This window comes from Oryctolagus cuniculus, chromosome 4 (genome assembly GCF_051225735.1).
Source record: "Oryctolagus cuniculus isolate XC-2025 breed Fujian yellow rabbit chromosome 4, ASM5122573v1, whole genome shotgun sequence".
NCBI classification, from domain to species: Eukaryota; Metazoa; Chordata; class Mammalia; order Lagomorpha; family Leporidae; genus Oryctolagus; species Oryctolagus cuniculus.
The window spans coordinates 76,687,235-76,714,284 of NC_142870.1; the positions used below are offsets into that span (position 1 = coordinate 76,687,235).

The 27,050-nt window shown below is 42.4% G+C and overlaps 1 protein-coding gene across 3 annotated transcripts; it reads left to right on the forward strand.

Annotated features, from left to right (window-relative positions):
* The first annotated feature begins 772 nt into the window (after positions 1–772).
* On the forward strand, positions 773–25,448 carry LOC103350544 (V-set domain-containing T-cell activation inhibitor 1). 3 transcript variants are annotated; one of them, XM_008266867.5, is made up of 5 exons: positions 773–2,368; positions 5,339–5,391; positions 9,076–9,483; positions 10,724–11,008; positions 25,139–25,448. In XM_008266867.5, the coding sequence occupies exons 2-5, from the start codon at positions 5,340–5,342 to the stop codon at positions 25,171–25,173; spliced, it is 780 nt and encodes a 259-aa protein (XP_008265089.1). In that variant the 5' UTR covers positions 773–2,368; position 5,339; the 3' UTR covers positions 25,174–25,448. The 3 variants fall into 3 exon arrangements, with proteins under 3 accessions (XP_008265089.1, XP_051674954.1, XP_089187885.1); XM_051818994.3 differs by lacking the exon at positions 773–2,368 and adding an exon at positions 3,895–3,966; XM_089331759.1 differs by lacking the exons at positions 773–2,368; positions 5,339–5,391; positions 9,076–9,483 and adding an exon at positions 10,277–10,621.
* The last annotated feature ends 1,602 nt before the right edge of the window (positions 25,449–27,050 follow it).

Below are 27,050 nucleotides of genomic sequence, written 5' to 3' on the forward strand. Positions count from 1 at the left end.
GAATAATTTTGGCATACCTACTTTAGATGTACCCTATTGACCTATTGACTGCTGAAAACCCAGTAAGTGATCTGAAGGGAGAACGCTTTCATAACCATGCTGGCTGGGAGGCAGAATATGGGTATGTGGTTAGAAGAGTGGACTTTGCCTTTACCAGTTCAAAGTTTCAAAACACACCTGTAGAAATCAAATTTCTCTTTACTTAATTTTGTTGCTTAATTTCTCTGCACATTGATTTCATCATCCACACTGTTACGTATATTCTATATCTTAAAGAGCCATTGCAAGCCTTTGAAATACTATCAGCCATTGAATTGTGCACTCATTTGATGAATTATGTTACAATCCAGTTATTTTTTAAAATAACACCAAAGTAATTAAAATATTAAAGTAGCATTTGGTAGCCGGCGCCGTGGCTCAATAGGCTAATCCTCCACCTTGCGGCGCCGGCACACCGGGTTCTAGTCCCGGTTGGGGCGCCGGATTCTGTCCCGGTTGCCCCTCTTCCAGGCCAGCTCTCTGCTATGGCCAGGGAGTGCAGTGGAGGATGGCCCAGGTGCTTGGGCCCTGCACCCCATGGGAGACCAGGAAAAGCACCTGGCTCCTGGCTCCTGCCATCGGATCAGCGCGGTGCGCCGGCTGCAGCGGCGGCCATTGGAGGGTGAACCAACGGCAAAGGAAGACCTTTCTCTCTCTGTCTCTCTCTCTCACTGTCCACTCTGCCTGTCAAAAATTAAAAAAAAAAAAAAAAAAAAAAAAAAAAAAAAAAAAGTAGCATTTGGTAACTGTTAATACAAAGGCATGACAAAATGCCATCAAAGTTCAAAGGCAAAACACACATTCAGCCTTCAGGGGGTGGTAGGATATTGGCAGAGATGGGATGAGGATATGAAACTGATGGAAAGAATGGTATTTCTTGAGAAAGAATGACAAAGACAAGGAGAAAATTACAGTACCTATATAGGAAGTTATGAAGGGTCTGGTTTGACTGGCATGCTTTCTACTGGTGGTTACAATGGCCAAGTATGGCCACGTTTCAGAGAATAATGGCAGAAAATATTTAAAATCTTAACTTTGCCTCAGAAGTCAAAGGTATGTGTTATAATATGGCCCAGAGGAGAAGGGGGGTAAACTTTGAAATGACGATTTGTCTATGCCCTGTGGATAGACAGGTAATGAAAACCAGGTAAGGTTGTTGCCTCTGGTTCTTCTCTTGTTGGGAGTTCCAGGCCCCATGCCCTTAGTGGCCCATTAAAAGGCAGTACAGCTTGGGAGAGTCTGTGGGATGTGATGCCTGTAGAAGTAGCCTTATATCTGAGGACAAAACACTCTTCACACTTTCTTAACATTGTGGTCACGTTAGGATGCTCCTCCTGGGCCTCAGAATGAAAGAAATGTAGGTCAAGCCTCAGGCTCTGTAGCAGAAAGGAGAGAAGTGACACACAGTGGTCACAGTTATTTCATGCCTCTCCACTATATTCCATTCTTTAGTTATTTTAGTGAGGGCCTACTATGTAAAAACATTTATACAGGGTGCTGCAGAAGCTAAACAAGAACAAAAAGCCCTCAACTGTTCATGTTCGTGGATGTAGCATTCACCTTATGTTGAAATTGCAGAGGTGTTTCTCCTTCGCTCAGCCACTGAAGGTAATTGGAGGAACCTTGAGGTTCTGCAGACCCAGGCCGGGCACTAAGTGCGTCATTCACAGAAAGGCAGGGTGAGGAACCCTCTACTGACCAAGAGCAATGGACCTCAAGCCGTCACCTGCTGAGTACCAGGACCAGGTCAGCCCATTCAGATCCAGATGGTAGTGCACGTGCTGTGGGAGGGCAGAGGACAAGGCTTCCTGATAAAGAACTGGCCACTGTGGAACTGCAGCCTAACGGCTGATGGAAATGACATCAAACGGGAGATACAAAGGATAAATTCCTATTGCTCTCTTCTTCTTGTACTCTCATTCTTTGTACCCCATTGTGTGTGTGTATGTGTGTAAAGTTTTGTATTTTTTTTTTTTTTACCGAAAGCTGTATAGTGAGCATTTTCCTATGTTATTTTATTATCCTCTGAAAATGTGATTTTTAGAAAATGAGTGCAAAGTAAGTAATTCCGCAACATCAGAAATTATGGTGTTCTTTTAGTTCCATTCTTCTACCAGAATTCTTACAAACACTTCTCAGGCCAATAAATATAGCTGTAGAAATATTAAGTCTCACAGAGCACTTTGCTGAGCCCTTGCAGTAACAGCTTGATTATAGCCAAGCCCTCTCCCTGGGGATTGCTACGCAACGCAACGGTCCCTTCAAAGATGCGCTGACTCCGCCTCACTTGCCTTCACCCCGCTGATCAGAGGGACCAGCAGTGATACAGGTAAGCTCTGTGGATAAAGGGACTATTTATTTGGGAATAATTGTTGGCCATATGGTGAACCGGAAAACCTAATGACCAGTCATGCACTGGAGTGTTCAGGTATCTATTCGCATTGTGCCTGGTCCCTCTATGCTGTGTCACCACATAGAGCTGCTTCAGACTTCTTATTGTTTTTCCGCAAACCAGAGGTGACAAGAGCACAAGCCCTGGACCTAAGACCTAGGCGTACTGTTAGGATTTTCTGTTTTGGCATAATTTATGCTCGTCTTTAGTAGCATGTGAATTTCTTTTGTGTCTTTTTGTTCATGTGTCTTTTTTTACTTTTTCCTATTATATATAGTGAAACTTTATAAGAATTTTACACCAGACTTCAGTTTGATTCAGATAATTCAAGAAACACTTGTTGGGTACCCATGATGTATGGAACACCAAGATGATATGTGAAAGACCAGGAGAACCTTACAAACCTTACAGCCTAGTAGGGATGATAAGATAAGCAAATAAATAACTAGAAGACTAAATAGTTCAGGTTAAACTATTATTTAATGATGGAGAAACACAAAATAGTGTGATGAGGAAAATTAAACTGGGCATTAAATTGAATATACAAACTTAGGTGTATCAGAAAGTCCACATATAAAATACTGAAAAGAATACTCCAAAATGATAATAGTGGTTGTCTGAGTGAACTAAAAGTAATTTTATATTCTCTATTCCTTTCTATTTTTAAAGCAACTTCTATGATGAACATATATTAATAGTATACTTCACAATGTTTGTGGGGAAATTGAATTAAAAGAAATTTGTTTGGGTGCAAAAAAATTCTTGAAATTCATGCCTAGTTGTTCCAGAATATGGATTTTCAGAGAATTTGCTGAAGACTTCTCATATGCATGGATTTTTTTGCACTAAAATGAACCTATCTTTTAATTCCATTCCCCATGAACTTTTTTAAGTGCCCTCATAGTAGAGTCACTAAAAATAAGCTTTATTGAAGGAATGAGAGCAGTACAAAGCAGTACAAAAGCAGTGGAAGTGCAGAGGAGCAAATATATATTACATCTTGGTTGGGGGGAGGATCTGGAAGGCTTAAGGATTTATGTCTCCTAATGATTAAAAATGTTTGTCTCTTAGAAATCCATAATTATGTTTTATTGAGTTGAAAATTCATGTTAGATTACACTATATATAGCACTAGCAGTGGTTATCTGCCATATTCTCTTTTACATTTTATATTATTTTAGGTACATGAAAATTTTTGTTCAATGTCTACCACAAAGAAGAACTCTTGAAATCAGTAGATGATGTCAATCACTAGCCATGTTCCTAGTTAGAGTGTATTGATTTGGCAATGAATCTTTCCACTTGTTCTACTAACCCCAGAAGAGTTATTGGCTGGCAAGGGCTGCTGCTTTAACCTGCTCTTCATCTGAGGACTTCTGTGTCTGTTAATATTCAACCCACAGAGCAAATATTTTCCAGGGCTGAATAGGTCTCTAGGAAAATGACTTATTGTAATACTGCACAGCCATCTGCTTCATTGGCCCATGAAATTCCTGGCCCCTTGGCGGATGTCCTGGGTGATGGGGCTTCTTTAGGTTTGTGGTCACATTTGGAGAGGTTTGTGAGGACAGAGTTGAGGTGGAATGCCCAGGCTTCAGCTAATCTAAAGGGTGAGAGTCTTGGTTCTGTGTGACCCTGGATGAATTGCTTATGCTCCCTATGCCTTACTTTTCTCACCCATAAAATGGGAATAATAGCACCTGCTTCCTAGGCTTATCTTGACGATTAAACTGAGTCTTTGCAAGCACTTGCAATACAGACACTACTTTATGTTGTATTGTAGACTGAAGGATTGTGGTGGGGTTTTCTCCTTCATAGATAACAGCTACCTTTCTTCCTTTGAGTTAGTAAGTGAGGAAAGAACATGTGAAGAAAAAATGGCCATATAATGTGATTCATGGAACCATAAAAGTGTGTTCAAGACAAAGAAGGAATCATTAACTGGATAAGGGGCTGGGGAGAGCTTTGGAAAGTGCTATTTGGGCAGAGGTTTGAGTAATGGAAAATGGGTTGAAGGCAGTGTTGATGGGGACTGTGCCAGGCACAGAGGGTTTAGACAGCACCATGACTTTGGGATGCTGCTTGTGGAACTTAAAATGTGAGGGAGTAGTGAAAGACGGGGCTAGAGAGGTAGGCTGGATTCAACTTGTGAGTATTAGAGGCTTTACCTGTGTGTAGTGTGTATTAAGTCAGAGCTTCTAGAAGGGCCTGAGCCTTCCTTGGGCCCTTTCTCCTGGCCCTTCCGGAGCTGTCATAACTGTCCTAGGTCCATTAATGTCACTCCTGTCAAAATACAACCCAGGCTGGGTGAACTGGGTTGCTGCCATCTCTTGGTTATTATTCTCCATTTGGAAGCATGGCTCCATAACTTTCCAGGTCCATTTGTATATTTACTGCTCACATCTCCTCCACCTTCACCTTGGCCCAGCAACACGTAGAGAGGCCAGTGATCATTGCTTGGGAAGCTGTCACTGGGCCTTCAGGGATGACTGTGGATCCAAATGAATTCAGCGCAGCTTACTTAGAGCAAGATTTGGCACATTATAGAAATAGAACACTAGATTTGTATAGTAGGACATACAGACCTGCACAGGGTCAGCCTGAGGTCAGCCTGAGTGAACAGCAGGCTGCGGTCTAGAGGTATCACCTGTATTGAGACGTCCTTTGAGCCTGTAGCAGGTGACTCTGGGGACCACATTCTTTCTTGGCTGCTGCAGATTTTCTGCTTTTCTTTCTAGACTTTGGATACTTCTATAGTTTAATTTGTAAGCAGAATTTTTATAACAAATTATTTTAACCAAATCATATATTGCAAACTTTGTATAAAAAAAAACCCAGGGAATACAGTGAACTGTTCATTGTGGAAGGCCTTAAATTACATTTTGCCTTTCTTTTTGTTCCTTACAGAATGTCTTTCTTTGTGGTGACTGTCAGCATACTTCTACTTGTTCATGGTGCAGGTGAGTCACTTTTAGTGAGGAAAACGGTGGTTTAGAGGCCAGAAAGCAAATCACTTAATCCCTCCAAACTCAGTCTTTTCATTTGTTAAATGGGAATGACAAACACCTACTACATTCTCTACACAGGACTGGTAAAGAGTGCAGGAAAGTAGCAGACACGTATTGTAAAGCTCATTGTTTATTCTACTCTCTTTCTCTTTTTTTTTTAATGTAAGAAAAGTTCCTACCTCACCGCCCCCCATTTGATTTGTCCATTTGAAGCCAAATCTTGATGACTAATCTTCTTCACATCTACAGTATGAACTCCCCAAGCAGCAAAAAACAAAAAACCAAAACTAAACTCCTTCAAGTGACTCTTGACAAGTGCTGATTTTTAAGAATATATTTGCAGAATATCAGATCAATTCAGAAAAATCCGTATGGGCAGTCAACACAGGGTCTATGTAACTCTTGATGTTCAGTTCTTCAAAATGCTTAGTGATGAACAATATATAGGTGTTGGAAATGTTCATGTAATTCTGAAAAACAAAAGTATTTAAGTAAACATTTCTAAAAAGAAAAAAAGAGAAAAGAAAATATGATGTACTCAAACCCTGCAGTATAACTATTCTGCAAAGTGACCAAACATATGGACAGCCTTCAATCATGTGCCATCTCTCAGGGACCTGTGACAGTTTGCTCTGCCAGTCCCTTAAAGAGGGCGGATCTGCTCAGGGATTAGAGCAAGCCCTTGTCCACCAAGGCTAAGTGAGGTGGTAATCCACTCAGGGAAAACCTAATCAAATAAATGAAAGGAAAGTATGTAGGTGAGAAACAAAAGGGTATGTCTGTTACTTGTAATAATATCTTAACATCTCACAGCAATATTGACAACCTATTCCTATGTGCCAGATCCCATAGTACGTGCTTTAGCCTAGTATCTTTCTACGGTTCTCCCTGTATTTTCCTATATTATTAGGTTTTTACCAAGCTTTTGCCGCAGCCCCTTAGGGCTTGGGTAAGTAGAGATACAATGGTCTAGAAATAACATGAATTGCAATACACAAAGGAGTTATTCAGATTCAAGTAGGACCATCTGCAGACAGTCAGAAGCTGGCTTTTGTATTTCCAGTTACATCAGCAGTAGATCGCGTTTCATGATTCATTGGCTTGCATTCCTAAATCAGGACTTTCCTCTGGGGCCAGAAAGGGTACAGCTGTAGCTAGACCACCTGAGTAGAATCAAGGACCAGCTTAAGTGGTTGGGAGAAGGGGCACTTCACTTTGCTCCTTCTGACGCTCTGGAAAAATGACTCAGCCGTGTCAGATAAAAACAGTCCCTGAACATGAAAAAGGATCCCAAGGTATTTCATAACAACCCTGGGGCAGGTGTTATTTTCCTAATTACACATGAGGAAACTGTAACTCACAGAGAACACAAAACATGAGGAAGGCGGTACTTGAAACTAGAACTTGAATTTACAATTCTGCAGACCAGGATTAAAAAAAATAAAATAGTTGATGATAGTTGCATCAGAAAAATCACAATGATCTGAGCAAGAAAACACTTTTTTTTTTAATTTGCAAATCCATTCTTATACAGTTTATACAAATAGCTTCTCCTTGTCTGCTTCCTTCCATCCTGTCTTCCTTATATTCATTCATTCTTCTAATGCATCATTGATTCATTTGTCAAAGTTAGAATGAGGGCCTGTGATTAGGAGCTGAAAGAGCATGTTCGGAGCCAGGGTACCTGGGTTTGAAACAAAGCCTTGCTGCTCACTAGCTGTGTGTCCTTGAGCGGTTCACTTCAGCCCACCGTGACCTTGGTTCTTTCAGTAGTAAGCCAGGGATACTAATAGTAACCACCTCTTTGTCAGCATGCAGATGAAATGCATTAGTGCCAGAAAATCTCTTAGAATATGTTTCACACATTTTAGGTAGATGTTACCTGACACAGTCAGGATTCTGCAGAGAAACAGAAAAACCTGAGGGGATGGGAAAGGGAGAAACTGATCATAAGGAATCGGCCTGTGCAATATGGAGGCCGAGAAGTACCAAGGCCTGCATTCAGCGAGCTGGAGGCCCCAGAGAGCCCATGGTGGAGTTCTGAGCCCAAAGGCTCAAGTTCCAAGAGCCCATGTTCCAGCTGGAGTCTGCACACAGGAAAAGAAAGCGCAAGCAATGCAACAGGAAGAGTTCCACCTTACTTGTAGGAGGACCCACCTTCTTATCCACTTGAGGACTTCAGCTGAGTAGACAAGGGCCACTCACATTAGAGGGGATCTGCTTTCCTGGATCTACCCATTCAAATGTTAATTTCATCCCGAATACCCTCACAGATGCACCCAGAATGATGCATGGCCACATAACCACATGATCCCTCCAACAGGCCTGTGATTGCAGCCGCTGGAATTGAATCTGCTATTCAGCTAGAATGCCCCCTACTGGCGGTGTCTCAGCTGCTCCTTGCTGGGCTGGTGGCTTGCAAGCTTCCTCATCTAACATATTGTTGGGGTTTACTCTTGGTGCTCCACATAGATTTTTCTTTTGTTTCCTCTTTCCCGGTGACATCAAACAGTAACCTTACTGTGCTCACACTCCTTTCCACTGCTTGTCACCTGCAGTATCTCTAGGAGAAAAAAAAATTGCCTTCTTATTAGAAAACCTACTTTTGTAGGCTTGTCTCATTACTCTTGCTCAAATCGGGGGTTTCATTAGTCTTTTAGGCTCAAAAACTTGCTAACTATGTCCTAAATATCTTTTTTAATTTCTAGGAGGTCTTATTTCTTTCTGTGTGCTACCAGTGTCTGATCTTATGACTGTGGACAATTTTTCTTCCTGGGAATCAGTTTTGTATTTCAGTAACAGTCATTTGACAAAAGAATTCTGATTTCGGCGCTTAATTGATAAAGTAAATTAGAGAGGGATTATTCTGATTGAAGTGAAAGGCGAGAGCTACTGATTCGGTCTTTACCTGGCCATTAGTGGCGACATCTGGGGACAACAGTTTGAAATATTGAATCATGTCATGATTTTATGAAAAGTACATAGTGCACAGATCTATTCTCCACTTCCTTCAGCTCTTCCTCTTGCTAACCCTGCCCAGTATGGTTAGCTTATATGGCCAGCAGAGCAGATTGAAGGACTGGGCATCCATTTCTGACTTTCTTACCTGCTTTCCTTATCACTGAAGCTGGAGAGTAAAAAAGAAACAAACAAACAAAACCAACATTTCTGAGACTCATTTGCAGTTAGGGTTCTAGGAGTGACTTGGACTCTGCCAATCAGATACACTTGTTCATTGATTCAGTTGACAACCGATTGAAGTGGGGAGAAAGATGATGGTGATTGAAGCATCCTGCCTTTTGCTAGTGTGAATCCAACAAGTGCAGTTTGGCTCTGGAAGCAACACCTGTGGTGATGACTTCCTGATTCAGCAGATTCCTAGTAAGGCAGAGGCAGACCAGCTGTGTAGGGGTTCTTCTCTGCCATGCATAATGGGGAGAACAGAACACACGCGTTGCGCATCACACCTTCCATGTCCTTCTGTGGGCCCAATCTTCTGGCCTTCAGTGTGTAGTTCCCTGTCCTAAATCACCTTCTGCTTGAAACAGCATGAGTGGTTTCGTTTCTTTGTGGTCAAGCCTTGCCTGATGCAGTGTTGGTTGGTCTTGACTAACTTCACTCCTTTGACGTTCTCAGTGTCTACAGAAGAGGAGTTGCGGGCCCACCCATTCACTGATGTTACCCTCTCTTGCCATTTCTCCTTTGTGGAGGACACAGAAAATCTTGAATTTTCTTGGGAAAGAGAAGACATCAGAGAAGAATATGAGGTAGAGGATGATAAAGAATATTACCGCTTTTACAGGTACTATGATTTTTTTGAAGTTTTTTCGAAGTTGGTTTACCATTTTCACAATAACACAGAGCAACTGGAAGACCAGAACTCCTTGTATGAAGGAAGAGTCTCTGTGGATCGAGATGAAATTTCCGAGGGGACTCTGTCACTTTTACTAAGAAATGTGGATTTCTTGGATGAAGCTGTCTACAAGTGCTCAGCTGTCACACCAGATGGAAGAGGTGAAAGTAGAATTAAGCTAATAGTAGAAGGTAAGGGAACTATTTGGGCAAATTTGGTTTCAAGCTCTGCCTCTGTTCCTAAGGATGAGCTGTCCATTTTTGGCTGTTCTTACTTTTTCTCTGTTACTCGCATTGTTATAGGTTCTTCTTGCCCTCACAATGACAGGGGTTTGGAATGTCAGTTCTTAGCTAAGATATTGTTGGGGGAGGGGGACAACACGATAAGCTGCCACTCGGGATGCCTGCTTCCCTATCAGGGTGCCTTGTTGGAGTCCCAGTTTCTCTGCTTCCAGTTCAGCTTCCTGCCAGCGTACATCCTGGAAGGCAGCCCCTACCACCCATTTGGGAAACCCAGGTGGAGTTGTAGGCTCCTGGCTATTGCAGGCATTTGGAGAGTGAACCAGCAGATGGAAGATCTCATTCTCTCTCTCTCTCTCTCTCTCTCTCTCTCTTTCTCCTTCTCATTCTCTGGTACTCTGCCTTTCAAATGAATAAAAACAAATAAACATTTCAAAAAGATATCCCGCTGAACAAAAGGTGCTGTATTTGTACCTGTACATGTCATTCATTCATACAAACATAACATTTTTAAAAAAAGCAAGGATAAAAAAAGCACTAGTCTGATTCTAGACTCTGCAAATGAGTTAATCCCCAAAATATGATACAATAAATCTGCATGAAAACTCAGGTGTGACGTGTAGTTTAGTGAGCAGAGCCCTGCTTTAGGAGTCACGAGGCCCAGGTTCTAATTCTGGATGACTTTGAGCAGTAGCTCATTCAGCTTTTCTCACTAAAAAATACAGGTTGGACCGGATCAGAGGCTCTCCATGGTGCCCCAAGGATCCCTACACTTCACAGGGTTGCATGAAGAGCTGTCTTCTTCCCATGGGGGATCTGATGGGGTTTGGGGAAAGCATGGCAGAATTCCTCCAGGATGAGAGCTGGGAGAGATGGGAAAGGTGGTGGTGAGAGTCAGTCATCATGGGCCTCAGCAGAGTATCTGAGGCCAACCCAGAGACTGAAGTGCACTAACCCAGAGGAGGGAAGACCCCAAAACAGCAGGAATAGATGAGACATGGAAGGCCAGGGCATGCAAGTTTCCTGTTCTTCTCTCACTCTGTTTGGACCGGGACTTTAGGCATGGGGAGCCTCACGATGTGTTGCTTAAGTAAGGGGTTAATCTAAAAACCTAGGGCAAGATCTATGCCAGCCTGAGACTCCTGGGACTGAAAGAAAGGAACTAATTGTTTTGTTATTTTTTTCCAACCAGACTCTGAAATGCCCCAGGTGCAGTTTGCTAAAGTGGACGATGAGGACGTGGCCACGTGCATGTCCAAGGGCTGGTATCTCGCACCCAATGTGACTTGGCTGGACCGCGCAGAGAGGGACCTGAGCAACCACAGTACCGTGGAGGTTCTGGAGGAGCAGATGAACGGCTTCTACAGGGTCTTCTCTGTCCTGAAATTCCCCGTCAAGTTAAATGAGAAATACGTCTGCTACATTACAGAGACAGATGTGAACAACCAGCCCTTCAGAATCATCCGCAAGTACCCAAGTAAGTGCACGGCTGAAAGAGGAGCGGGAGGGGGGGTACGCTTCATCACCAAGAGGTCATCTCTCATTAATATTTACTCAACGCCAAGTGTGTCAGGCACTCCTGGGCACCTTGGGGATGTCCAGAAGCCTCAGGAACACCAGTTGGTGGCCCAGGGCTGGAAAAGGGGACGAGGTGGAATCTCTCTGGGTTGGAGAAATGGCCGTGTCTCAGGGACCGGCAGCTTTCACCCTGACACACAGGGCTGTGACCGTGCGCGGGGCTTCTGCTAGGAGCATCGGCTTTGTGATGTGACAGGCTGAGAGGTCCGGCGGCCACTGAGAGCCTCTGTCACCATGTGCCTGACCTTCCTCAGCTCTGAGCAGTGATTGGCATGACTGTCTCCCTGCTATGTGAGGAAGCACAAGAGTCAGCATTCAAACCCATTCTTTTTGTTTTAATCTATTTTTTTAAGAGTTATTTATTTTATTTGAAAGGCAGAGTTATAGAGAGGCAGAGGCTAAGAGAGAGAGAGGTCTTCCATTCGTTGGTTCACTCCCCCAGATGGCCACAATGGCCACAGCTGTGCCAATCTGAAGCCAGGAGCTTCTTCCAGGTCTCCCACACAGGTGCAGGGGCCCAAAGACTTGGGCCATCTTCCACTGCTTTCCCAGGCCATAGCAGAGAGCTGGATCAGAAGTGGAGGCACAGCCAGGACTTGAACCAGTGCTGATATGGGATGCCAGCACTTCAGGTGGCAGCTTTACCTGCTGTGCCACAGTGCTGGCCCCAAACCCATTCTTTCTGAATCCAAAGCTTTTGAGCTTTATTGATTTTTTAAAAAATTTATTTGACAGAGTTATAGACAGTGAGAGAGAGAGACAGAGCGAAAGGTCATCTTCCGTTGGTTCATTCCCCAAATGGCCGCTACGGCCGGCACTGCCCTGATCTGAAGCCAGGAACCAGATGCTTCTTCCTGGTCTCCCATGGGGTGCAGGGACCCAAGCACTTGAGCCATCCTCCACTGCCCTCCCAGGCCACAGTAGAGAGCTGGATTGGAAGAGAGCAACCGGGACTAGAACCCGGCGCCCATATGGGATGCCGGCACCGCAGGTGGAGGATTAACCAAGTGAGCCACGGCGCCAGCTGAGTTTTATTGATTTTTTTTTATCCCCCACTGGGTTCATTGATACCTGAGTAGATCTAAGCCGTATCTGTGTGGAGAAGGGGTGACCCTGTGTGATGAGTCATGAGGCAAGAAATGAGGTTACTGCTTCCACCACACACCCTGGGCAGTCCTGATGTGGCCCTGTCAGAGGCCTATAACTATGTGCTGTGGCCCCCTGCAGTCCCATGACAAGGTCCTTGGGAGAAAATCTGATGGATAATTTTTATAGAGCTATGTATTTCTTCTTAACTGTCTGTACTCAGGGACTTGCTGAAGCACGTAAGAAAAAGAACCAGTGTTGACTGAATGTGTCCCATATGCCAGTGTGGACTGAGGTGGTCTTGCCTGCCACACTTAACCACACAGTGATCTCTGAGTTAGATACTTAAATTATCCCACTTAGCAGAGGAAGAAACAGGCTGAGAGAAGGTGGATTATTGGTCAGAGGCTGCACAGCGGATAGCGTTAGAATCCAGGACTTTACCCCAGGTCTGACCCTCAGAAAGGCCTCGGTGTTTTCCACTGCAGCTTGGTGGATGCAGAGGCCTTATATTCCTGGTTTTACAGTGTCCACAGCCTCAGGCCATGGTCAGTGATCTGTGGTGCCACAGTGACTCCGCCTGTCTCCTCATCAAGGAGAGAGTGATGCTGATGAACAAACTTCCTGCCTAAAGTAATTCCTCCCTTCTTGTGTCCTGACAGAGATCCTTACCAAGACCCAGGGTGGGGGAGGGTTAGATGTGGCGGGTACTTTAGCCATCATCTTCTGCCAGCCACAGTTCTTGGGAGGAGAAAGCAGAAGTCCATAGAGGTGAGAGTGCTGTCCAAGGTCGTACAGCCTCTGCACAAGAAGTGTTAAGGGCGTTGGCTTCATGGCGAGGCCAGTTGGTCAGCTTTGAGGTGTAGTCTGTGTGGACCTGTAACCTAATCAAAACATTCAAGACGCTATTGCAATCTTGGATCTCCCAGTAACCAGCTGTGAATATTATACAGCTGTTGAAAGTATTCATTTTGTACTTTTAATGACATGGGAAAAGGCTCACAATGTTAGCATTTTTAAAAAAGATATGTTTTATTTACTTGAAGGTAATTACAGAGAGACACAGAGAGAGATTTCCTCCATCTACTGGTTCACTCCTCAAATGACTGCAACAGCTGGGGCTAGGTCAAGCCGAAGCCAGGAGCCAGGAACTCTATCCCAATTTTCAATGTGGGTGGCAGGAGCTCAAACACTTAGGTCATTTTCTGCTGCCTTCTCCAGTGCATTAGCAGGGAGCTGGATCAGAAGCAGAGCAGTGAGGTCTTGAACCAGCACTCCAAGATGAGATGCTGGTTTCACAAGCTGTGGCTTAACCGGCTGTGCCACAGCGGAGACCCAGCAATGGTAAAAGTTTTAAAGGCAGACTATAAGTTGATGTGTATAACATGAGCCCGGGTTGTTTATATGCAGATTAAAAATATAGGAATTATTATTATAATCATAATTATTAACAATAATTTCCTGCTACTTCTGCATGATAGAATTATAGGCAATTTTATTTTCATCTTTGTACTTGTTTCTTTAGTGTAAATGCTGTAATGAATATGATTATTTTTATAGTCTGCAAAAAGGCTGTACTTTAAAAAATGATTTTTAACAACTTTATGAAATATAATTCACATGCAATAAAATTCACACATATGAAGAGTACAATTGTTTTAGTGCATTCAGGAAGTTGTGCAACCATCACTTTATAATTTTACAATATGTTCCTCACCCTAAAAGAAGCCCTGTACCTTTGCAGTCACTCTCCATTCCCTCTACCATGTCTCCCGGTCCTAAGCCACCACTAACTACTTTCTAACTATCTAGGTTTGCCTGTTTTGGCCTTTCAAATACATGGAATCATATATGATATGTGGTCTTTAGTAACTAGCTTCTCTCACTGAGTATAATGTTTTCAATGTTTGCCCATGTTGTAGCATACAAGAATACTTCTTCCCTTTTATTGCTCCATTTGGATGGATATACCATATTTTATTTATCTATCATCAGTTGGTAGAGATTCAGGTATTACACTTTTTGAAAATTCATTGGATTGAAAGATACTGCTATGAACATTTGTGTACAGCTTTTCTCTGGAATTTCACTTATCTTGGGTTTATACCTAGGAGTAGATTTGAGTCATACTACTTTTTAACCTTTTGAAAAACTGCTAAGCTTTCTAAGTGTCTGCACAATTTTAAATCCCCACCAGCAATATATGAGTTCAGCAAAGGGTGATTTCTTAACATCCTTGCCAGCTCTCACTGTTATCTGTCTTTGCCATGGTAGCCGTCCTGATAGGTATGAGTGGTGTTTGTAGTTTTGAGTTACTTCTCTCTGGTGGCAAATGACGTTTATCATCTTTTCATTTGCCTATTGGTGATTTGTATATCTTATTTGAAGTGTCTGTTTATAGAAGTGCCCATTATAGTAGGTTATTTGTCTTTTTCTTAATGAAAAGAGTTCATATATATTTTTAATACTAATTCATTGCAAATATATGACTTACAGGTATTTTCTTCCCTCCTGTGATAATGTCCTTTTTTAAAGATTTATTTATTTATTTATTTATTTGAAAGGCAGAGTTAGAGAGAGAGAGAGAGAGAGAGAGAGAGAGATCTTCCATCCACTGGTTCATTCCCCAAATGGCTGCAATGGCCAGGCCAGAGTCAGGAGCCTGGAACTTCATCCAGGTCTCCCATGTGGATGCAGGGGCCCAAGCACTTGGGCCATCTTCTCAGGTGCATTAGTAGGGGGCTGGATCAGAAGTAGAGCAGCTGTGACTTGAACTGGTGCTCATATGGGATGTCAGCATTGCTGGAGGCAGCTTAGCTCACTGCATCACAACGCCAGTCCTGATAATGTCCTTTGAAGCAGAAAAGTTCCTGATTTTGATGAAGTTGAGAGAGAGACGGGGAGAGAAAGAGAGAGAGAGAGAGAGAGAGAGAGATCTTCCAACCACTGGTTCACTCCCCAGATGGCTGCAACAGCTAGAGCTATGCCAGGCTCAAGCCGGGAGCCATGGCAAAGGTCCAAGTACTTTGCAGGAAGCTGGACTGGAAACACAGTAACCAGTACTCAAACTAGCACTATGCGATGGAATTCTGGCATTGCATGTGGTAGCTCAAACTGCTATGCCATGGGGCTGGCGCTATGGTGCAGAGGGTTAAAGCCTGCCCTGCAGCGTCCCCATCCCATTGGGGTGCCGGTTCAAGACCCAACTGCTCCACTTCTGATCCAGCTCTCTGCTATGGCCTTAGAAAGCAGTAGAGGATGGCCCAAGTCCTTGGGCCCCTATACCTGCGTGAGAGACCCAGAGGCAGCTCCTGGCTCTTGGCTTTGGATCAGCTTTGGCCATTGCAGTCATTTGGGGAGTGAACTAGCAGATGGAAGACCTTTCTCTCTCTCACTCTCTCTCTCTTTCTCTCTGGCTCCTCCTCTCTCTGTAACTCTGTCTTTCAAATAAATAAAATAAATCTTTTTAAAAAGAAACTGCTATGCCACAACACTGTCCCCCTTATTTTCTTTTTTTCTAGTAACTTAGGTTGGAAGTTTAGGTTACTGATTTGTGAATTTTCTTCCATTTTATATGGGCTTTTACAATGGTAAATTTCCATTCTGGCAATGATTTAGCTATAAGTTTTGCTATGTTTTATTTCATCTTAAAGTATTTTTAATACCTCTTGATGTTTTTTCTTTAATCTTTTGGTTATTTAGGAGTGTGTTGTTTAATTCCCAAATATTTGTTGTTTCCTAAATTTCATTCTGTTGATTTATTTTTAATTTTTTTTTTTTAATTTACTTAGAAGCTTACATCTACTGGTTCAGTCCCCAGATGCCTGCAACAGCTGGGATGGGACATGCTGAAGTTGGGAGCTGGGAACACAATCCATAGGTCTCCATGTGGGTGGCAGGGACCCAAGTACCTGAGCCATCTGCTGCTGCCTCCCAAGTTGTGCGTTAGCAGGAAACCAGAATTAGGACCAGAGTCAGAACTCAAATGCAGGCACTCTGACATGGGATGTGGGAATCTCAACCTACATTTTAACTGCCAGGTAAAAGGCCCACCCCATTACTGAGTTCTGTTTTCAGCTCATTATTGTTAAGTTTTGATCATTAGAAATGTGACTCCTTCAGTTTTATTCTTTTTCAAAAATGTTTTGGTATTCTGTAGCCCTTACATTTCCATATGAATATTATGATAGGGGTCGTTATCAACTTTTAGTTAAAAGTAAGTTGAAATTTTGATAGGGATCAAGCTGAATCTGTAGATCAATTTTGGTAGCATTGCCATCTGTATATTTTTTTAACTTTTTACAGGTTTTTATTTAATGAATACAAATTTCATATGTACAGCTTTTAGGGATATAGTGTTCCTCCCATTCCCGCCACCCTCCCATCCCCACTCCCATCTCACCTCCCACTCCTTCTCTCATTCCATTTTTTCATTAAGATTCATTTTTAATTGACTTTATATTCATAAAACCAACTCTATACTAAGTAGAGATTTCAACTATTTGCACCCACACAGACACACAAAGTATAAAGTACAGTTTGAAGACAAGTTTTACTGTTAATTCTCATAGTGCACCTCATTAAAGACAGAGGTCCAACATGGGGAACAAATGCAAAATGATTCCTATTGTTGATTTTTTAAAACTTTTATTGAATAAATATAAATTTCCAAAGTACAACTTTTGGATTGTAGCAGCTTTTTCCCCCCATAACCTCCCTCCCACCAGCAACCATGCCATCTCCCATTCCCTCTCCCATCCCATTCACATCAAAATACATTTTCAATTACCTTTATAAATATAGAAGATCAGTTTAGTATATACTAAGTAAAGATTTCAACAGTTTGCACCCACACAGAAACACAAAGTATAAAGTACTGTTTGAGTACTAGTTATACCGTTAATTCACATAGTACAACACATTAAGGACAGAGATCCTACATGGGGAGTAAGTGCACAGTAACTCCTGTTGTTGATTTAACAATTGACACTCTTATTTATGGCGTCAGTTATCACCCGAGGCTCTTGTCATGAGTTGCCATCCTGTTGTTGATTTAACAACTGACACTCTTATTTATGACATCAGTGATCATTCAAGGCTCTTGACATGAGCTGTCAAGGCTATGGAAGCCTTTTGAGTTCACAAACTCCGTAGGTTTTTAGACAGGGCCATATGCAAAGTGGAAGTTCTCTCCTCCCTTCAGAGAAAAGTACATCCTTCTTTGATGGCCCTTCTTTCCACTGGGGTCTCACAGATCTTTCATGCAGAACCGTTTTTGCCACTATGTCTTGGCTTTCCATGCCTGAAATACTGTCAGATCTGAATGCCATAGGGGCTGATTCTGAGGTCAGAGTGCTGTTTAGGGCATTTGTCACTCTATGAGTCTGCTATGTTGGAACTTTCTCTCCTTTGTAATTCTATCTATTGTTATTACCAAGCACTTGGTGTTATTTATGTGATCCCTTTGACTTATGGTCCTATCCATATGATCCATTCCATACTTAATACGATCACTTTATCACATAAGATGGGATTAGTGCCACCCAGCTAAATGGGATTTGGAGTCTCATGGCAAGTTTTTAGCTTCACCCTTAGTGGTAAGTCTGTAGGAATGTGTGCCGATGTGTACAGCTCCTCCCTCTCTCTTTCCCACTCTGTTTTTAAGAGGGATCTATTTTCAACATTTATGATTAATTCTATGTTAAGTAAGGAAGGAGTTCAACTAATGTTATTAAGTAGAGAAAAAAATAATAAAAAATAACTAAAATGAAATAATAAACTCAACAGTCAAGACAAGAGCTGTTTTTCATAGTGTCAGTTTCACTTCTACAGGTTTCCTTTTAGGTGCTCTGTTAGTTGTCACAGATCAGGGAGAACATATGGTATTTGTCCCTTTGGGACTGGCTTATTTCACTAAGTATAATATCTTTCAGATTAGCATTGCCATCTTTAAAACCATGGGTTTAATAACATGGGTTATTTTAACCCATGAGCACATGTTGTCTTCCTACTCAAAGCTACACTTTTGGGGGGCAGTGTTGTGGTGCAGCAGGTTAAACCCCCTCCTGTGATGCTGGCATCCCATGTGAGCACAGAGTTCTGCTTCTGATCCAGCTGCATGCTAATGCCCCTGAGAAGTCAGTGGAAGATGACTCAAGTGCTTGGGTTCCTGCCACTCATGTGGGAGACTTGAATGGAATTCTGGGCTCCTGATGTCAGCCTAGGCCATTACAGCCATTTGGAGAGTGAGCCAGTAGATAGAAGAACTCTCTCAGTCTGTCATCTCTCCCTCTCTCTCTGTAACCCTTTCGAATAAATAAATAAATGATTTTTTTTAAAAAAATGCTACACTTTTAAGAAAATGCAAAATAAAATGTGGAGACCCTGAGATTAAGTGAGCTTGGAGAGAAAAGAGCAGGTATGTGACACAAACAAAAGAAGTGAAGTCAACTTTAGTATTAATTTTTCGACTGTTGTAGTTTTGAAGGGTGTAATGGTTCAGACTCACCTTACTGTAAGACAGATAAAGAGAAAAGAAAAAAAATAAGGAAGAGGAAATAAGAGAAGACTGGAAGAAGTTGCAATATATGTTGGCCAAGTTAGATATAGACAGAAAATGTTTATGTCATTGAGTGACTTGCAGATCTCTCATGACCTTAGCAAGAACTCCCGCTGGAGCAACTGTCCAACAACCAGAGCAGAAAAGATTGTGGGTTGGTAATAACACTGTTTTCCTCATGGCATTGCTGGAGATTAAAAGACTTCATAAAGTTAAAGTTCTGAACATAGTTCTTGGAACATAGTATACTAAGTAAATGTTAGATACCGTCATCATTAATAATGTCCTCATTATTACTTTTGTTATTCCAGTATTTTATGATTTATGAGCACTTGTCTTTAGAGGATGGGAAAACAGATTATGGTGTTTATGATCCAGAATCATAAAATAATTGACTAATAATGGACAAAATTACCAATAAGTCATGAAAGTTATTTAAATAAGTTGACCAGGCATAATTGGCTAAGTATAAAATGACAAAAATGAGGAAAGGAAATTCTAAATAGAAAAAAAAGCAGTGCTATTTTATAAACACACTGATTGTGGAAAATTCTGATAATGCTGCAAGAAGAAAGAATAGTCTTTCACCTTTTTAATAGTTTTTTATAATAAACATATATTTTTCTACTTAAAGAAAAATATAATATAAGGAATTAGAAAAGACTTCAGAGATGATAAACAGCTTCATTATACTGAAGGATCAAATAATTGGGACTTTATCCTAAGAAGAAAAGATTAAGAGATTACTTTATTTTGAGCTTAGATATTTAAAGGCTCTTGATGTAGTAGGTGATTAGCTAGCTCTTCATGAGACTAAAATGGAATAAGCATAAATTTAAACACGAATTCTAAATATCATGAAAAAGGTTTTCAAAACTGAAATAGGTTTCTGAAAAAGAGTGTTGAATATCCAGCCAGGATTCTGTGTTGTGTGGGGGTTGTATGGGATAATAAAAATAATAGCAACTGCTTAGATAGAGCTCTTATTTGGTTCTATTTGCTAGTCTAAGGCTTTATTTAACCCTTGTAGGGGCACCATGAGGTAAGTAATATTACTATTTACATATAAGTAGTTTTTCCAGATTTAGGAAATATACAGGTTGCCTATTTAAGTTTGAATTTCAACTAAGCCAATATCACTATATTTGTATACTAAAATTGTCATTTATATGGAACTCATATTTAACGGGGTGTCCTATATTTTATCTGGCAATCCTACATTTAATTGATGGGAAAGTAGAATCTCAAAGGTGGTGAGCAAAGCATTCAAACCTCTCTGAGAGCAGAAAGAAGAAACTAAAGAACTCCCTCATATTTTCCATGCTTATGTGTAGAAGAAAGGAGCCAGAACCATGGCCTTAGTGGCCACTCCCTTTCCTATTGCTCTGTGCTTTTTGGAAGCCAACTGGAGTCATCATTTATTAACTCAGCAAATACTGGTAGAATGCCTTGGCAGTATCAGATAGAGGCACTTCAACATGGACATGAGTGAGATAGATATAACTCCTACCTTCTGGGGCAGTCAGTCTGAACTAAATGAGGGAGCACTGCAGAGCGAGAAGAGTAATGGTGGCGAGAAACTGGGTGCAGCAGGGCTTGCTCACCTGGCCTAGCAGGCTAGCATTGCATAGAGTAGTGCCTCTGCACACATTGCCACGGTCAGCGACATCGACACCACTTGGGAGTTTGTGGAAATGCAAACTCTCAGGGCTCGCCCGAGACCTACTGAATGAAAATCTCCAGGAGTGGACCTGGCAATTTGTGATTTAACAAGGCCGCTGAGTGTTTAATCTGCTCTCAAGTTTGAGAAGTACAGATGAAAGGTGTCGGCTTTTGGGGGAGTGAAGACACCCAGAGCACCTCTGTCCTATCTCTCCCTGTGTGGATGGGGGTAGCCTCTCCTCAAAGCCGCGTCCAGCAGGTGAGGAAGGCAGAGCTCTTGGCTCCTTGCCCCAGTCCAGTAAAACAAGACTAACCAGATAGACTCATAAATTTAAGTTTCCCATTTGAGTTGGCCGTTCCTTCCAAGGACAGAAAAGAGGGGTTTCCATCCCCAGACTTTTCAGTCTCTCCCACATATTCAGGAGTAATTTAGAGGTCTTTGAACAGAATACCGGGGGCCTCAGACTCTCTTCTGAGAACTCTAAGATATGTAACTAATTAACTGAATTCAAAGAAACCTCTGTTTCTTATCCCCTTAAAATTTCAACACCTTTAAAAAAAAGTCCTAGAAATGCCTGAAAGGCCCTGTATTTTATTTTTCTTTACCCCTTCTCTTGTACTTATTTGTACAAGATCTGGCATCTGCCTGTTTTTCAGCACATGGCCATTGCTCTTTGCTCTGATGCACTGGGCCAGACCTTTGACAAACTGGTCTTCTTGGAATGCCTTTGTTTTCTTGTTCTGCTTCTTGAACTCCTGCTCTTCCTTCCAGATTTGGCCCAGACTTTAAGCCCTGATACACTCTTACTCTCATTTCAATTCATACAATATTTCATTCATTCACTCATTGAACAATAGTTAGGTTGTAGTGCTATGCCAAGTACTCTTTTAGATCCTGGAAAGGCAGCAGTGAATAAAACAAATTCCTGACATCTTAAATTTTATATGCCAGTTATAGGGAAAATAGACAGTAAATAGAGCATTAAAATATATAGTGTGTCACCGCATGAGTCCATTTGGATGAAATACAAAAACAGGAAACATTCATCTCTACTGAGGTACGGGACAATAGTGATTAGAAGAGAACATAAGGAGACTCCTAAGGTGTTGGTCTCTTTCATGATATTTGTCCTGGTTATAGGGTTCTATTGAGTTTGTGAAAATTAATTGAGTTGGACACTTAGCATATATGTTTCTATATGTGTGCTTTCAGTATAAAATAAAATGTATGTAGTGTATCAGATGGTGAATAGTTATGTAGGGAGAAAAAATAAGGTAGGGAAGGAAACTAAAGTGAGAGGGGGGATGATTGTAATTTTAAATAGGCTGTCCAGAGAAAGCCTCATTGAGTGGTTAAATTTTAACAAGGATTTGAAGGCGGTTAGGGAGCCGTTCCTTGGGGCTGGAAGGGGTGCTCTGGTAGCAGAAAGATAACCATAGGCTTGATTGTGTGGTGCCTGATAAGCCATTGTAAGGCTTTGGGTTTTTGCTCACACTGTGGAAAGAGATGGAAAGCCATAAGAGAGTTTAAAATTCCAGAGTTAAATGATCTAACATATTGGAGAGGGGGCTTTCCTTTCTAGTTACTCTTGAGAATAGACCCAAGAGAGGCAAGGGTAAGAGGAGGGTGCCCAGTAGGAATCCAGGAAAGAGAAGATGGAGGCCTGGCACAAGGTGTTAGTAGTGTACAGTGAGGAAGGACTGGGTTTCATGTGTGTGTGTGTGAAGGTAGAGCAACTAGGGTTTGCGGGCACATGAGACCATGGATAGAAGGGAAAGAGAGGAATCTTTGATGCCTGAGACTTTTCCCCTGAGCAGCTGGAAGGCTGGAATCAGCAAGTGCTCTGTGTAGGCAGCGCTGGAGTTTGGGTTGGGAATATGTGAAGTTGGAGATGCCCTTGTGAGATGTTTGAGGGGAAATGTTAAGTAGGGGGTAGAGTATGAAGTTGTAGTTTAGGAAAGAGGTCCAGGCTTAAAACGGGAACCTGGGAGTGTCAGCCTATAGATAGTATTTCAAATTATGAGACTGGCTGGGATCAACAAAGGAGGAGGTATAGATGGAGAACTAAGGAACTAATCCTGGGACCTCTGGCATTTGTAGGTTCAGGAGATGAAGAGAAGCCAGAGAAGGAGGACAGCAAGAAGTGGGCAGTAAAGTAGAAAGGAGACTAAGAGAGTGTCAGGACCTGGGAACCAAACGAAGCAAGTGTTCCAGGAAGGATCTGGTTTTGACTGTGTTGAGAGTTATTGATGGGTCAAGAAAGGTGAGGACTGGGAATAGATCATTTGAAAGAAGGAATATGGACAACTTTTGGGAACTGAGAACAGATCCCTGAAGCCCTAAAAGAAAGGACATTTTGCTTCAAAAGGGACAGCAGAGAAATGTGTATTAACTGGAGAAGTTGTAGTGTCCCATCCTCCACCCTTTAGATGACAGAGATAATAGCATGCTTGCACATTGGTAATGAACAAGAGAGAGAATAGACTTGTGAGGCCGTCCAGTGGGGCCGGGGGTCCGGGGGCCCCTCAGACATAGGTGGAGTGTGCTTCACAAGCCCGCTGCCAGCTGCGGCTGGAAAGCTTGTTTACAGACCGACTGGCATCTCCCCCGCTAAGAGCTTCTTGTGCTGCAGGTGTGACCTTGTGGCTTTAAATCGCACCTCCAGGGTGGGTGCAGAGCTGACAGAGGAGGGGGCTGAGCCCCTAAGGAGACAGACTGTCTCCAGGAGATACCCACTATCTCCATAAGCCCTAAGCCAGTCAACATATAGTATGTTAAATCCCCATCCAACGAGCACCCCCCACCCCTGAATGACCCAATGGAAAAAACAAAACAAAACAAAACAGCAGTGTCTTAAAAACCCAGGGCACTTCCTCAATGCCAGTGTCCTGCTCAGGCACTCTGCCTAGTCTCCTCCTTGATCAGATGCTTTCTCTGTTGCTTGCCAATCAGTTAAAAGTTTCTTTTCTGCCAAATAAGTTTCTGCCTCTTCTCAAAATGTTTCCTGGCTTTTTATTTCTATACTAAGTTGAGGCAAAGAACTCACAAAATTCGCTCCAGCATCCAACCCTTCTCCCCACTGCAACCAGTCACAACTTGTCTAGGAGAAGGGGAAGAACTGCTGAGTAATGTCTTTTCATAGGCAGAAGGATGGGGTCTAGTACACAATTAGAGTGTTTGTCTTAGGCAAGAGCACGTAAAAGGAGGTGAGACAAGGTATGTGGGCATAGATGCCGAAAGGTAGGTAGTGCAGTAGGGGGAGTTTGTGGAAATTTTCTTGTACTTGCTTTTAACTTTCCTGGTGAAATAGGAAGCAAGTCATCAGCTGACCGTGAGGATGGGCATGACGATGTTGAGGAGAAGGGGTGACATAGTCATCTAGGAGAGCAAGAGAAAATAACTAAAGAAATGCTTGTGGAACAGGATTTGTGGTTAGGTATGAAAGGCATTCTTGAGGTTCATGGTCATGAATTGAAAGTGAGAACACTCAGCAGCTTCATTTAGCTGCCTGACATAGGCATAGGATGGCAAGAGGGTTTGGTTAACCAGATGTTAGGGTTTTGCCACCCATGCATGACAAAGAAGACGGATGCATGCTCTCAAATGACTATAATGATCAGCCATGGACTTTAAGCTGGGGTGAAAAGGATAAAGGATGCAGAGTAGGAGGAGGATGGCAAAAAAAAGTGGTAGGATTATTGGATTCTGGGTCCTGAAGGCAGCCAGAGAGTTGTTAGAGTTGGGGTACTAGAGAGAATGAGTTGGAAGAATAGAAGGTAGTGGCTGAAGGGTAATATGCTTGAAATTGAGGTAGTGGAGAGGTTTTGATTGTTCCTAGTGATATCATCTAAGTTCTGAGATGGAGGAAAAGATCTTTGGAAGAGTAGAGATCAGGGCCCAAAGAAGTCAAAAGATGGATCATGTATGAGATAGTGACACCAAAATTAGGACAGAGCCAACAGCTAACATCACTGAATGGTGGGAGGGGGAATATGGACAACAGAAGATTATTCACCTTGTCACAAGACTGTGAATCATGAGCAGGGACAGAATTTTCCTCTTTTCTGGGTCCTGACAGATACTCGGTACTCACAGTAGCTGTTAGCTCTTAACTTTCAAGTCTAATCATCCTGTCCCTAGAAATGCAAAATAATGTAGAGCCGTGAAGTGAGAATGCATATCCTTTTGATTCGTTGTCTTAGGGTCCATTGGGAATATCCTCCTCCTTCCTACCCCACAACACACAAACTATCAAACAAGCTCTGCAGCCCTTCTCTTACCTGGGCTGATTTCCTGCTGGAACACCCTGGAATGCGGTGGCATTTGCTGACCTGATGACATCAGCGTCTCTTCTGGGTGTCTTAGGCCCACAAGCCCAACCGACACAGGACAGCCATGCTATGGCCCTGGTTCTGTGCTTCTCCTGTTTCCCTTCTCTGTCAGAAATATAAGCCCACTCACTTCCCTTTTCTGTTTGCTCTTCTATAATGGTTTTCCAAACGCTAATTGCTGGCCTTGTAGGAGGGTGAGTTAGGATGGCATCTTGTAAACGAAGGTGAATGAGTTACCCAATGGCTACCACTTTCAGTGGGGGCCAAAGAATTCATTGTTCATGATCATTCTTTTCTGTGTGACTTTCAAGAAATGCATTGAAACTGGACACAGGGTTTGCCCGCTAATGCAAAACTAATCTACTGTGTTTCCTTTTTTTTTTTAAACAGAGAGAAAGTATCCCCATACGTATGACTACTATTGAGACATCTGAGTAACGTCTGCCCAAGGGCCTGTCTTGCCTTGAGCCCCCGGAGTCCCAGTTTTCTCTTGTGGATGAGTCTCTTTTTATCCTAGACACTCATCCTGTCATAAACAAAAGAAACGAAGGAAGAAACAGACCCAGTCTGCTGGATGTTACCTGTGTACTGTGAAATAATTAGAGTTCCTGTATTTTGCCTGTCCTAGGTTTGTGTGTTGAAGTCTGTTTCTTTATCACTATTTCTCTGTTTTATTAATAAAGTTCATGTTTTTATTTGACCTTATGCCTCTCATGTGTTAAATTCTGAGTAAAATTCAAAAATCTTAACTGCAAAGTGAAAGCAGATTAAAAGCCTGATAAATGGTCTACTTTGTGTGTTTTTCATTGGGGTGATACTTCAGTGATGGGTGCCTGGTTGGGGAGTTCAGAGCAGGGAAACCTGCTATAGGCTGTCCCAAAACCAGGCCTTTTGTTCTTGTTTCTGGTAATGATGGTATATGGGCACCTTACTGACACAAGGAAAAATTTATTTGAAAGGCACAGACAGATGGAGAGATCTTCCATGTGCTGGTTCATTCCCCAAATGGCTGCAATATCCAGGCTGAGCCAGGCTGAAGCCAGGAGCCAGGAGCTTCATCCAGGTCTCCCACATGGGTGGCAGGGGCTGAGCACTTGAGCCATTGTCTACTGATTTCCCCAGGTGCATTAGCAGGGAGCTGGATTGGAAGTAGAGCAGCCGGGAGAGTGCTCATATAAGATGCCAGCATCATAGCAGGTGGCTTAACCCACTGTGCCACGACACTGACCCCAGAAACATTATGGGGTGAGCATTTGTTGTAGCAGTTAAGACACTGCTTGGGATACACACATCCAATATCAGGTGCTTGGTTCAAGTTCCAACTCTGCACCTGATTCCAGTTTTCTGCTAATGTACACCCTAGGAGGTATAGGTGATGGATCTAGTACTTGGGTCTCTGTCACCCACCTGGAAGACCTGGATAGAATTCCAGGCTCCTGGCTTCAGCCTGGCCCAGCTCCAGCACTAGACATTTGGGGAGTGAACTAGCCAATGGGAGTTCTCAGTCTCTCATTATGCCTCTAAGATACATAAATAAATAGATAATTTAAAAACAATTATGGATATAAATTATATCTGTTTAAGTCTTCTCTGGACATTACTGGACAAAGGCTGTGGAAATCCTGTAAATTCAAAGAAGGCAAGACTAACCTTTGAACTTTTCTGATTTGCCCAATTGATGTTAAAGTCTATTTTTCCTATACCTTGCCTGCCACACCTCTCCTATGTCTTTTATTTCTGCACATAGATTCTCATCTGCTGGGATCCAAATGTTTGAGACTCCCTCGAATTCATATGTTGAAATTCTAATTTCCTAAGTGATGGTAGGAGGAGGAGGAGGCTTTGGGAAATGATTCGTTTGTGAGGGTGGAGCCCTCATGAATGGGATTAGTGACCTCGCTAGTGAGGCCTGAGAGGTCTCCTGTCCTCTCTGCCACTGAAAGCTCAGGGAGAAGCTGCCATGTATGAAGCAACAAGGGGGCCCTTATCAGAGACTCAGTCTGTCAGCACCCTGATCTTGGACTTCATAGCTCCAAGAATTGTGAGCCATGCATTTTTGCTTATGAACCGCTCCGACGATGGTATTTTGAGGTAGAAGCACAAACTGACCAAGACATCCTTCTGTGTTCCTTCTTGGGAGTTCTGGGGGACAATGTCTTTTCTGGCTGCTAGGTATCAAGCTTAGGTTATAGAAGAAAGGAGAAAAAGGTAATTGTAAAATGAGGGAGAAGAAAAACAACTGTCCAGGAATTAGAGATTTTAATGGACTCAAAACCTACTTTGTTTTTTGCATTATTGGATT

What these genes read in the sequence shown, in the direction of transcription:
- LOC103350544 (XM_008266867.5), top strand. Translation starts at nt 5,340, where the DNA reads ATGTCTTTCTTTGTGGTGACTGTCAGCATACTTCTACTTGTTCATGGT. An exon ending in TCTACTTGTTCATGGTGCAG is followed by an intron (nt 5,392 to 9,075) that starts GTGAGTCACTTT and finishes TGACGTTCTCAG; the next exon opens with TGTCTACAGAAGAGGAGTTG. An exon ending in AATTAAGCTAATAGTAGAAG is followed by an intron (nt 9,484 to 10,723) that starts GTAAGGGAACTA and finishes TTTTCCAACCAG; the next exon opens with ACTCTGAAATGCCCCAGGTG.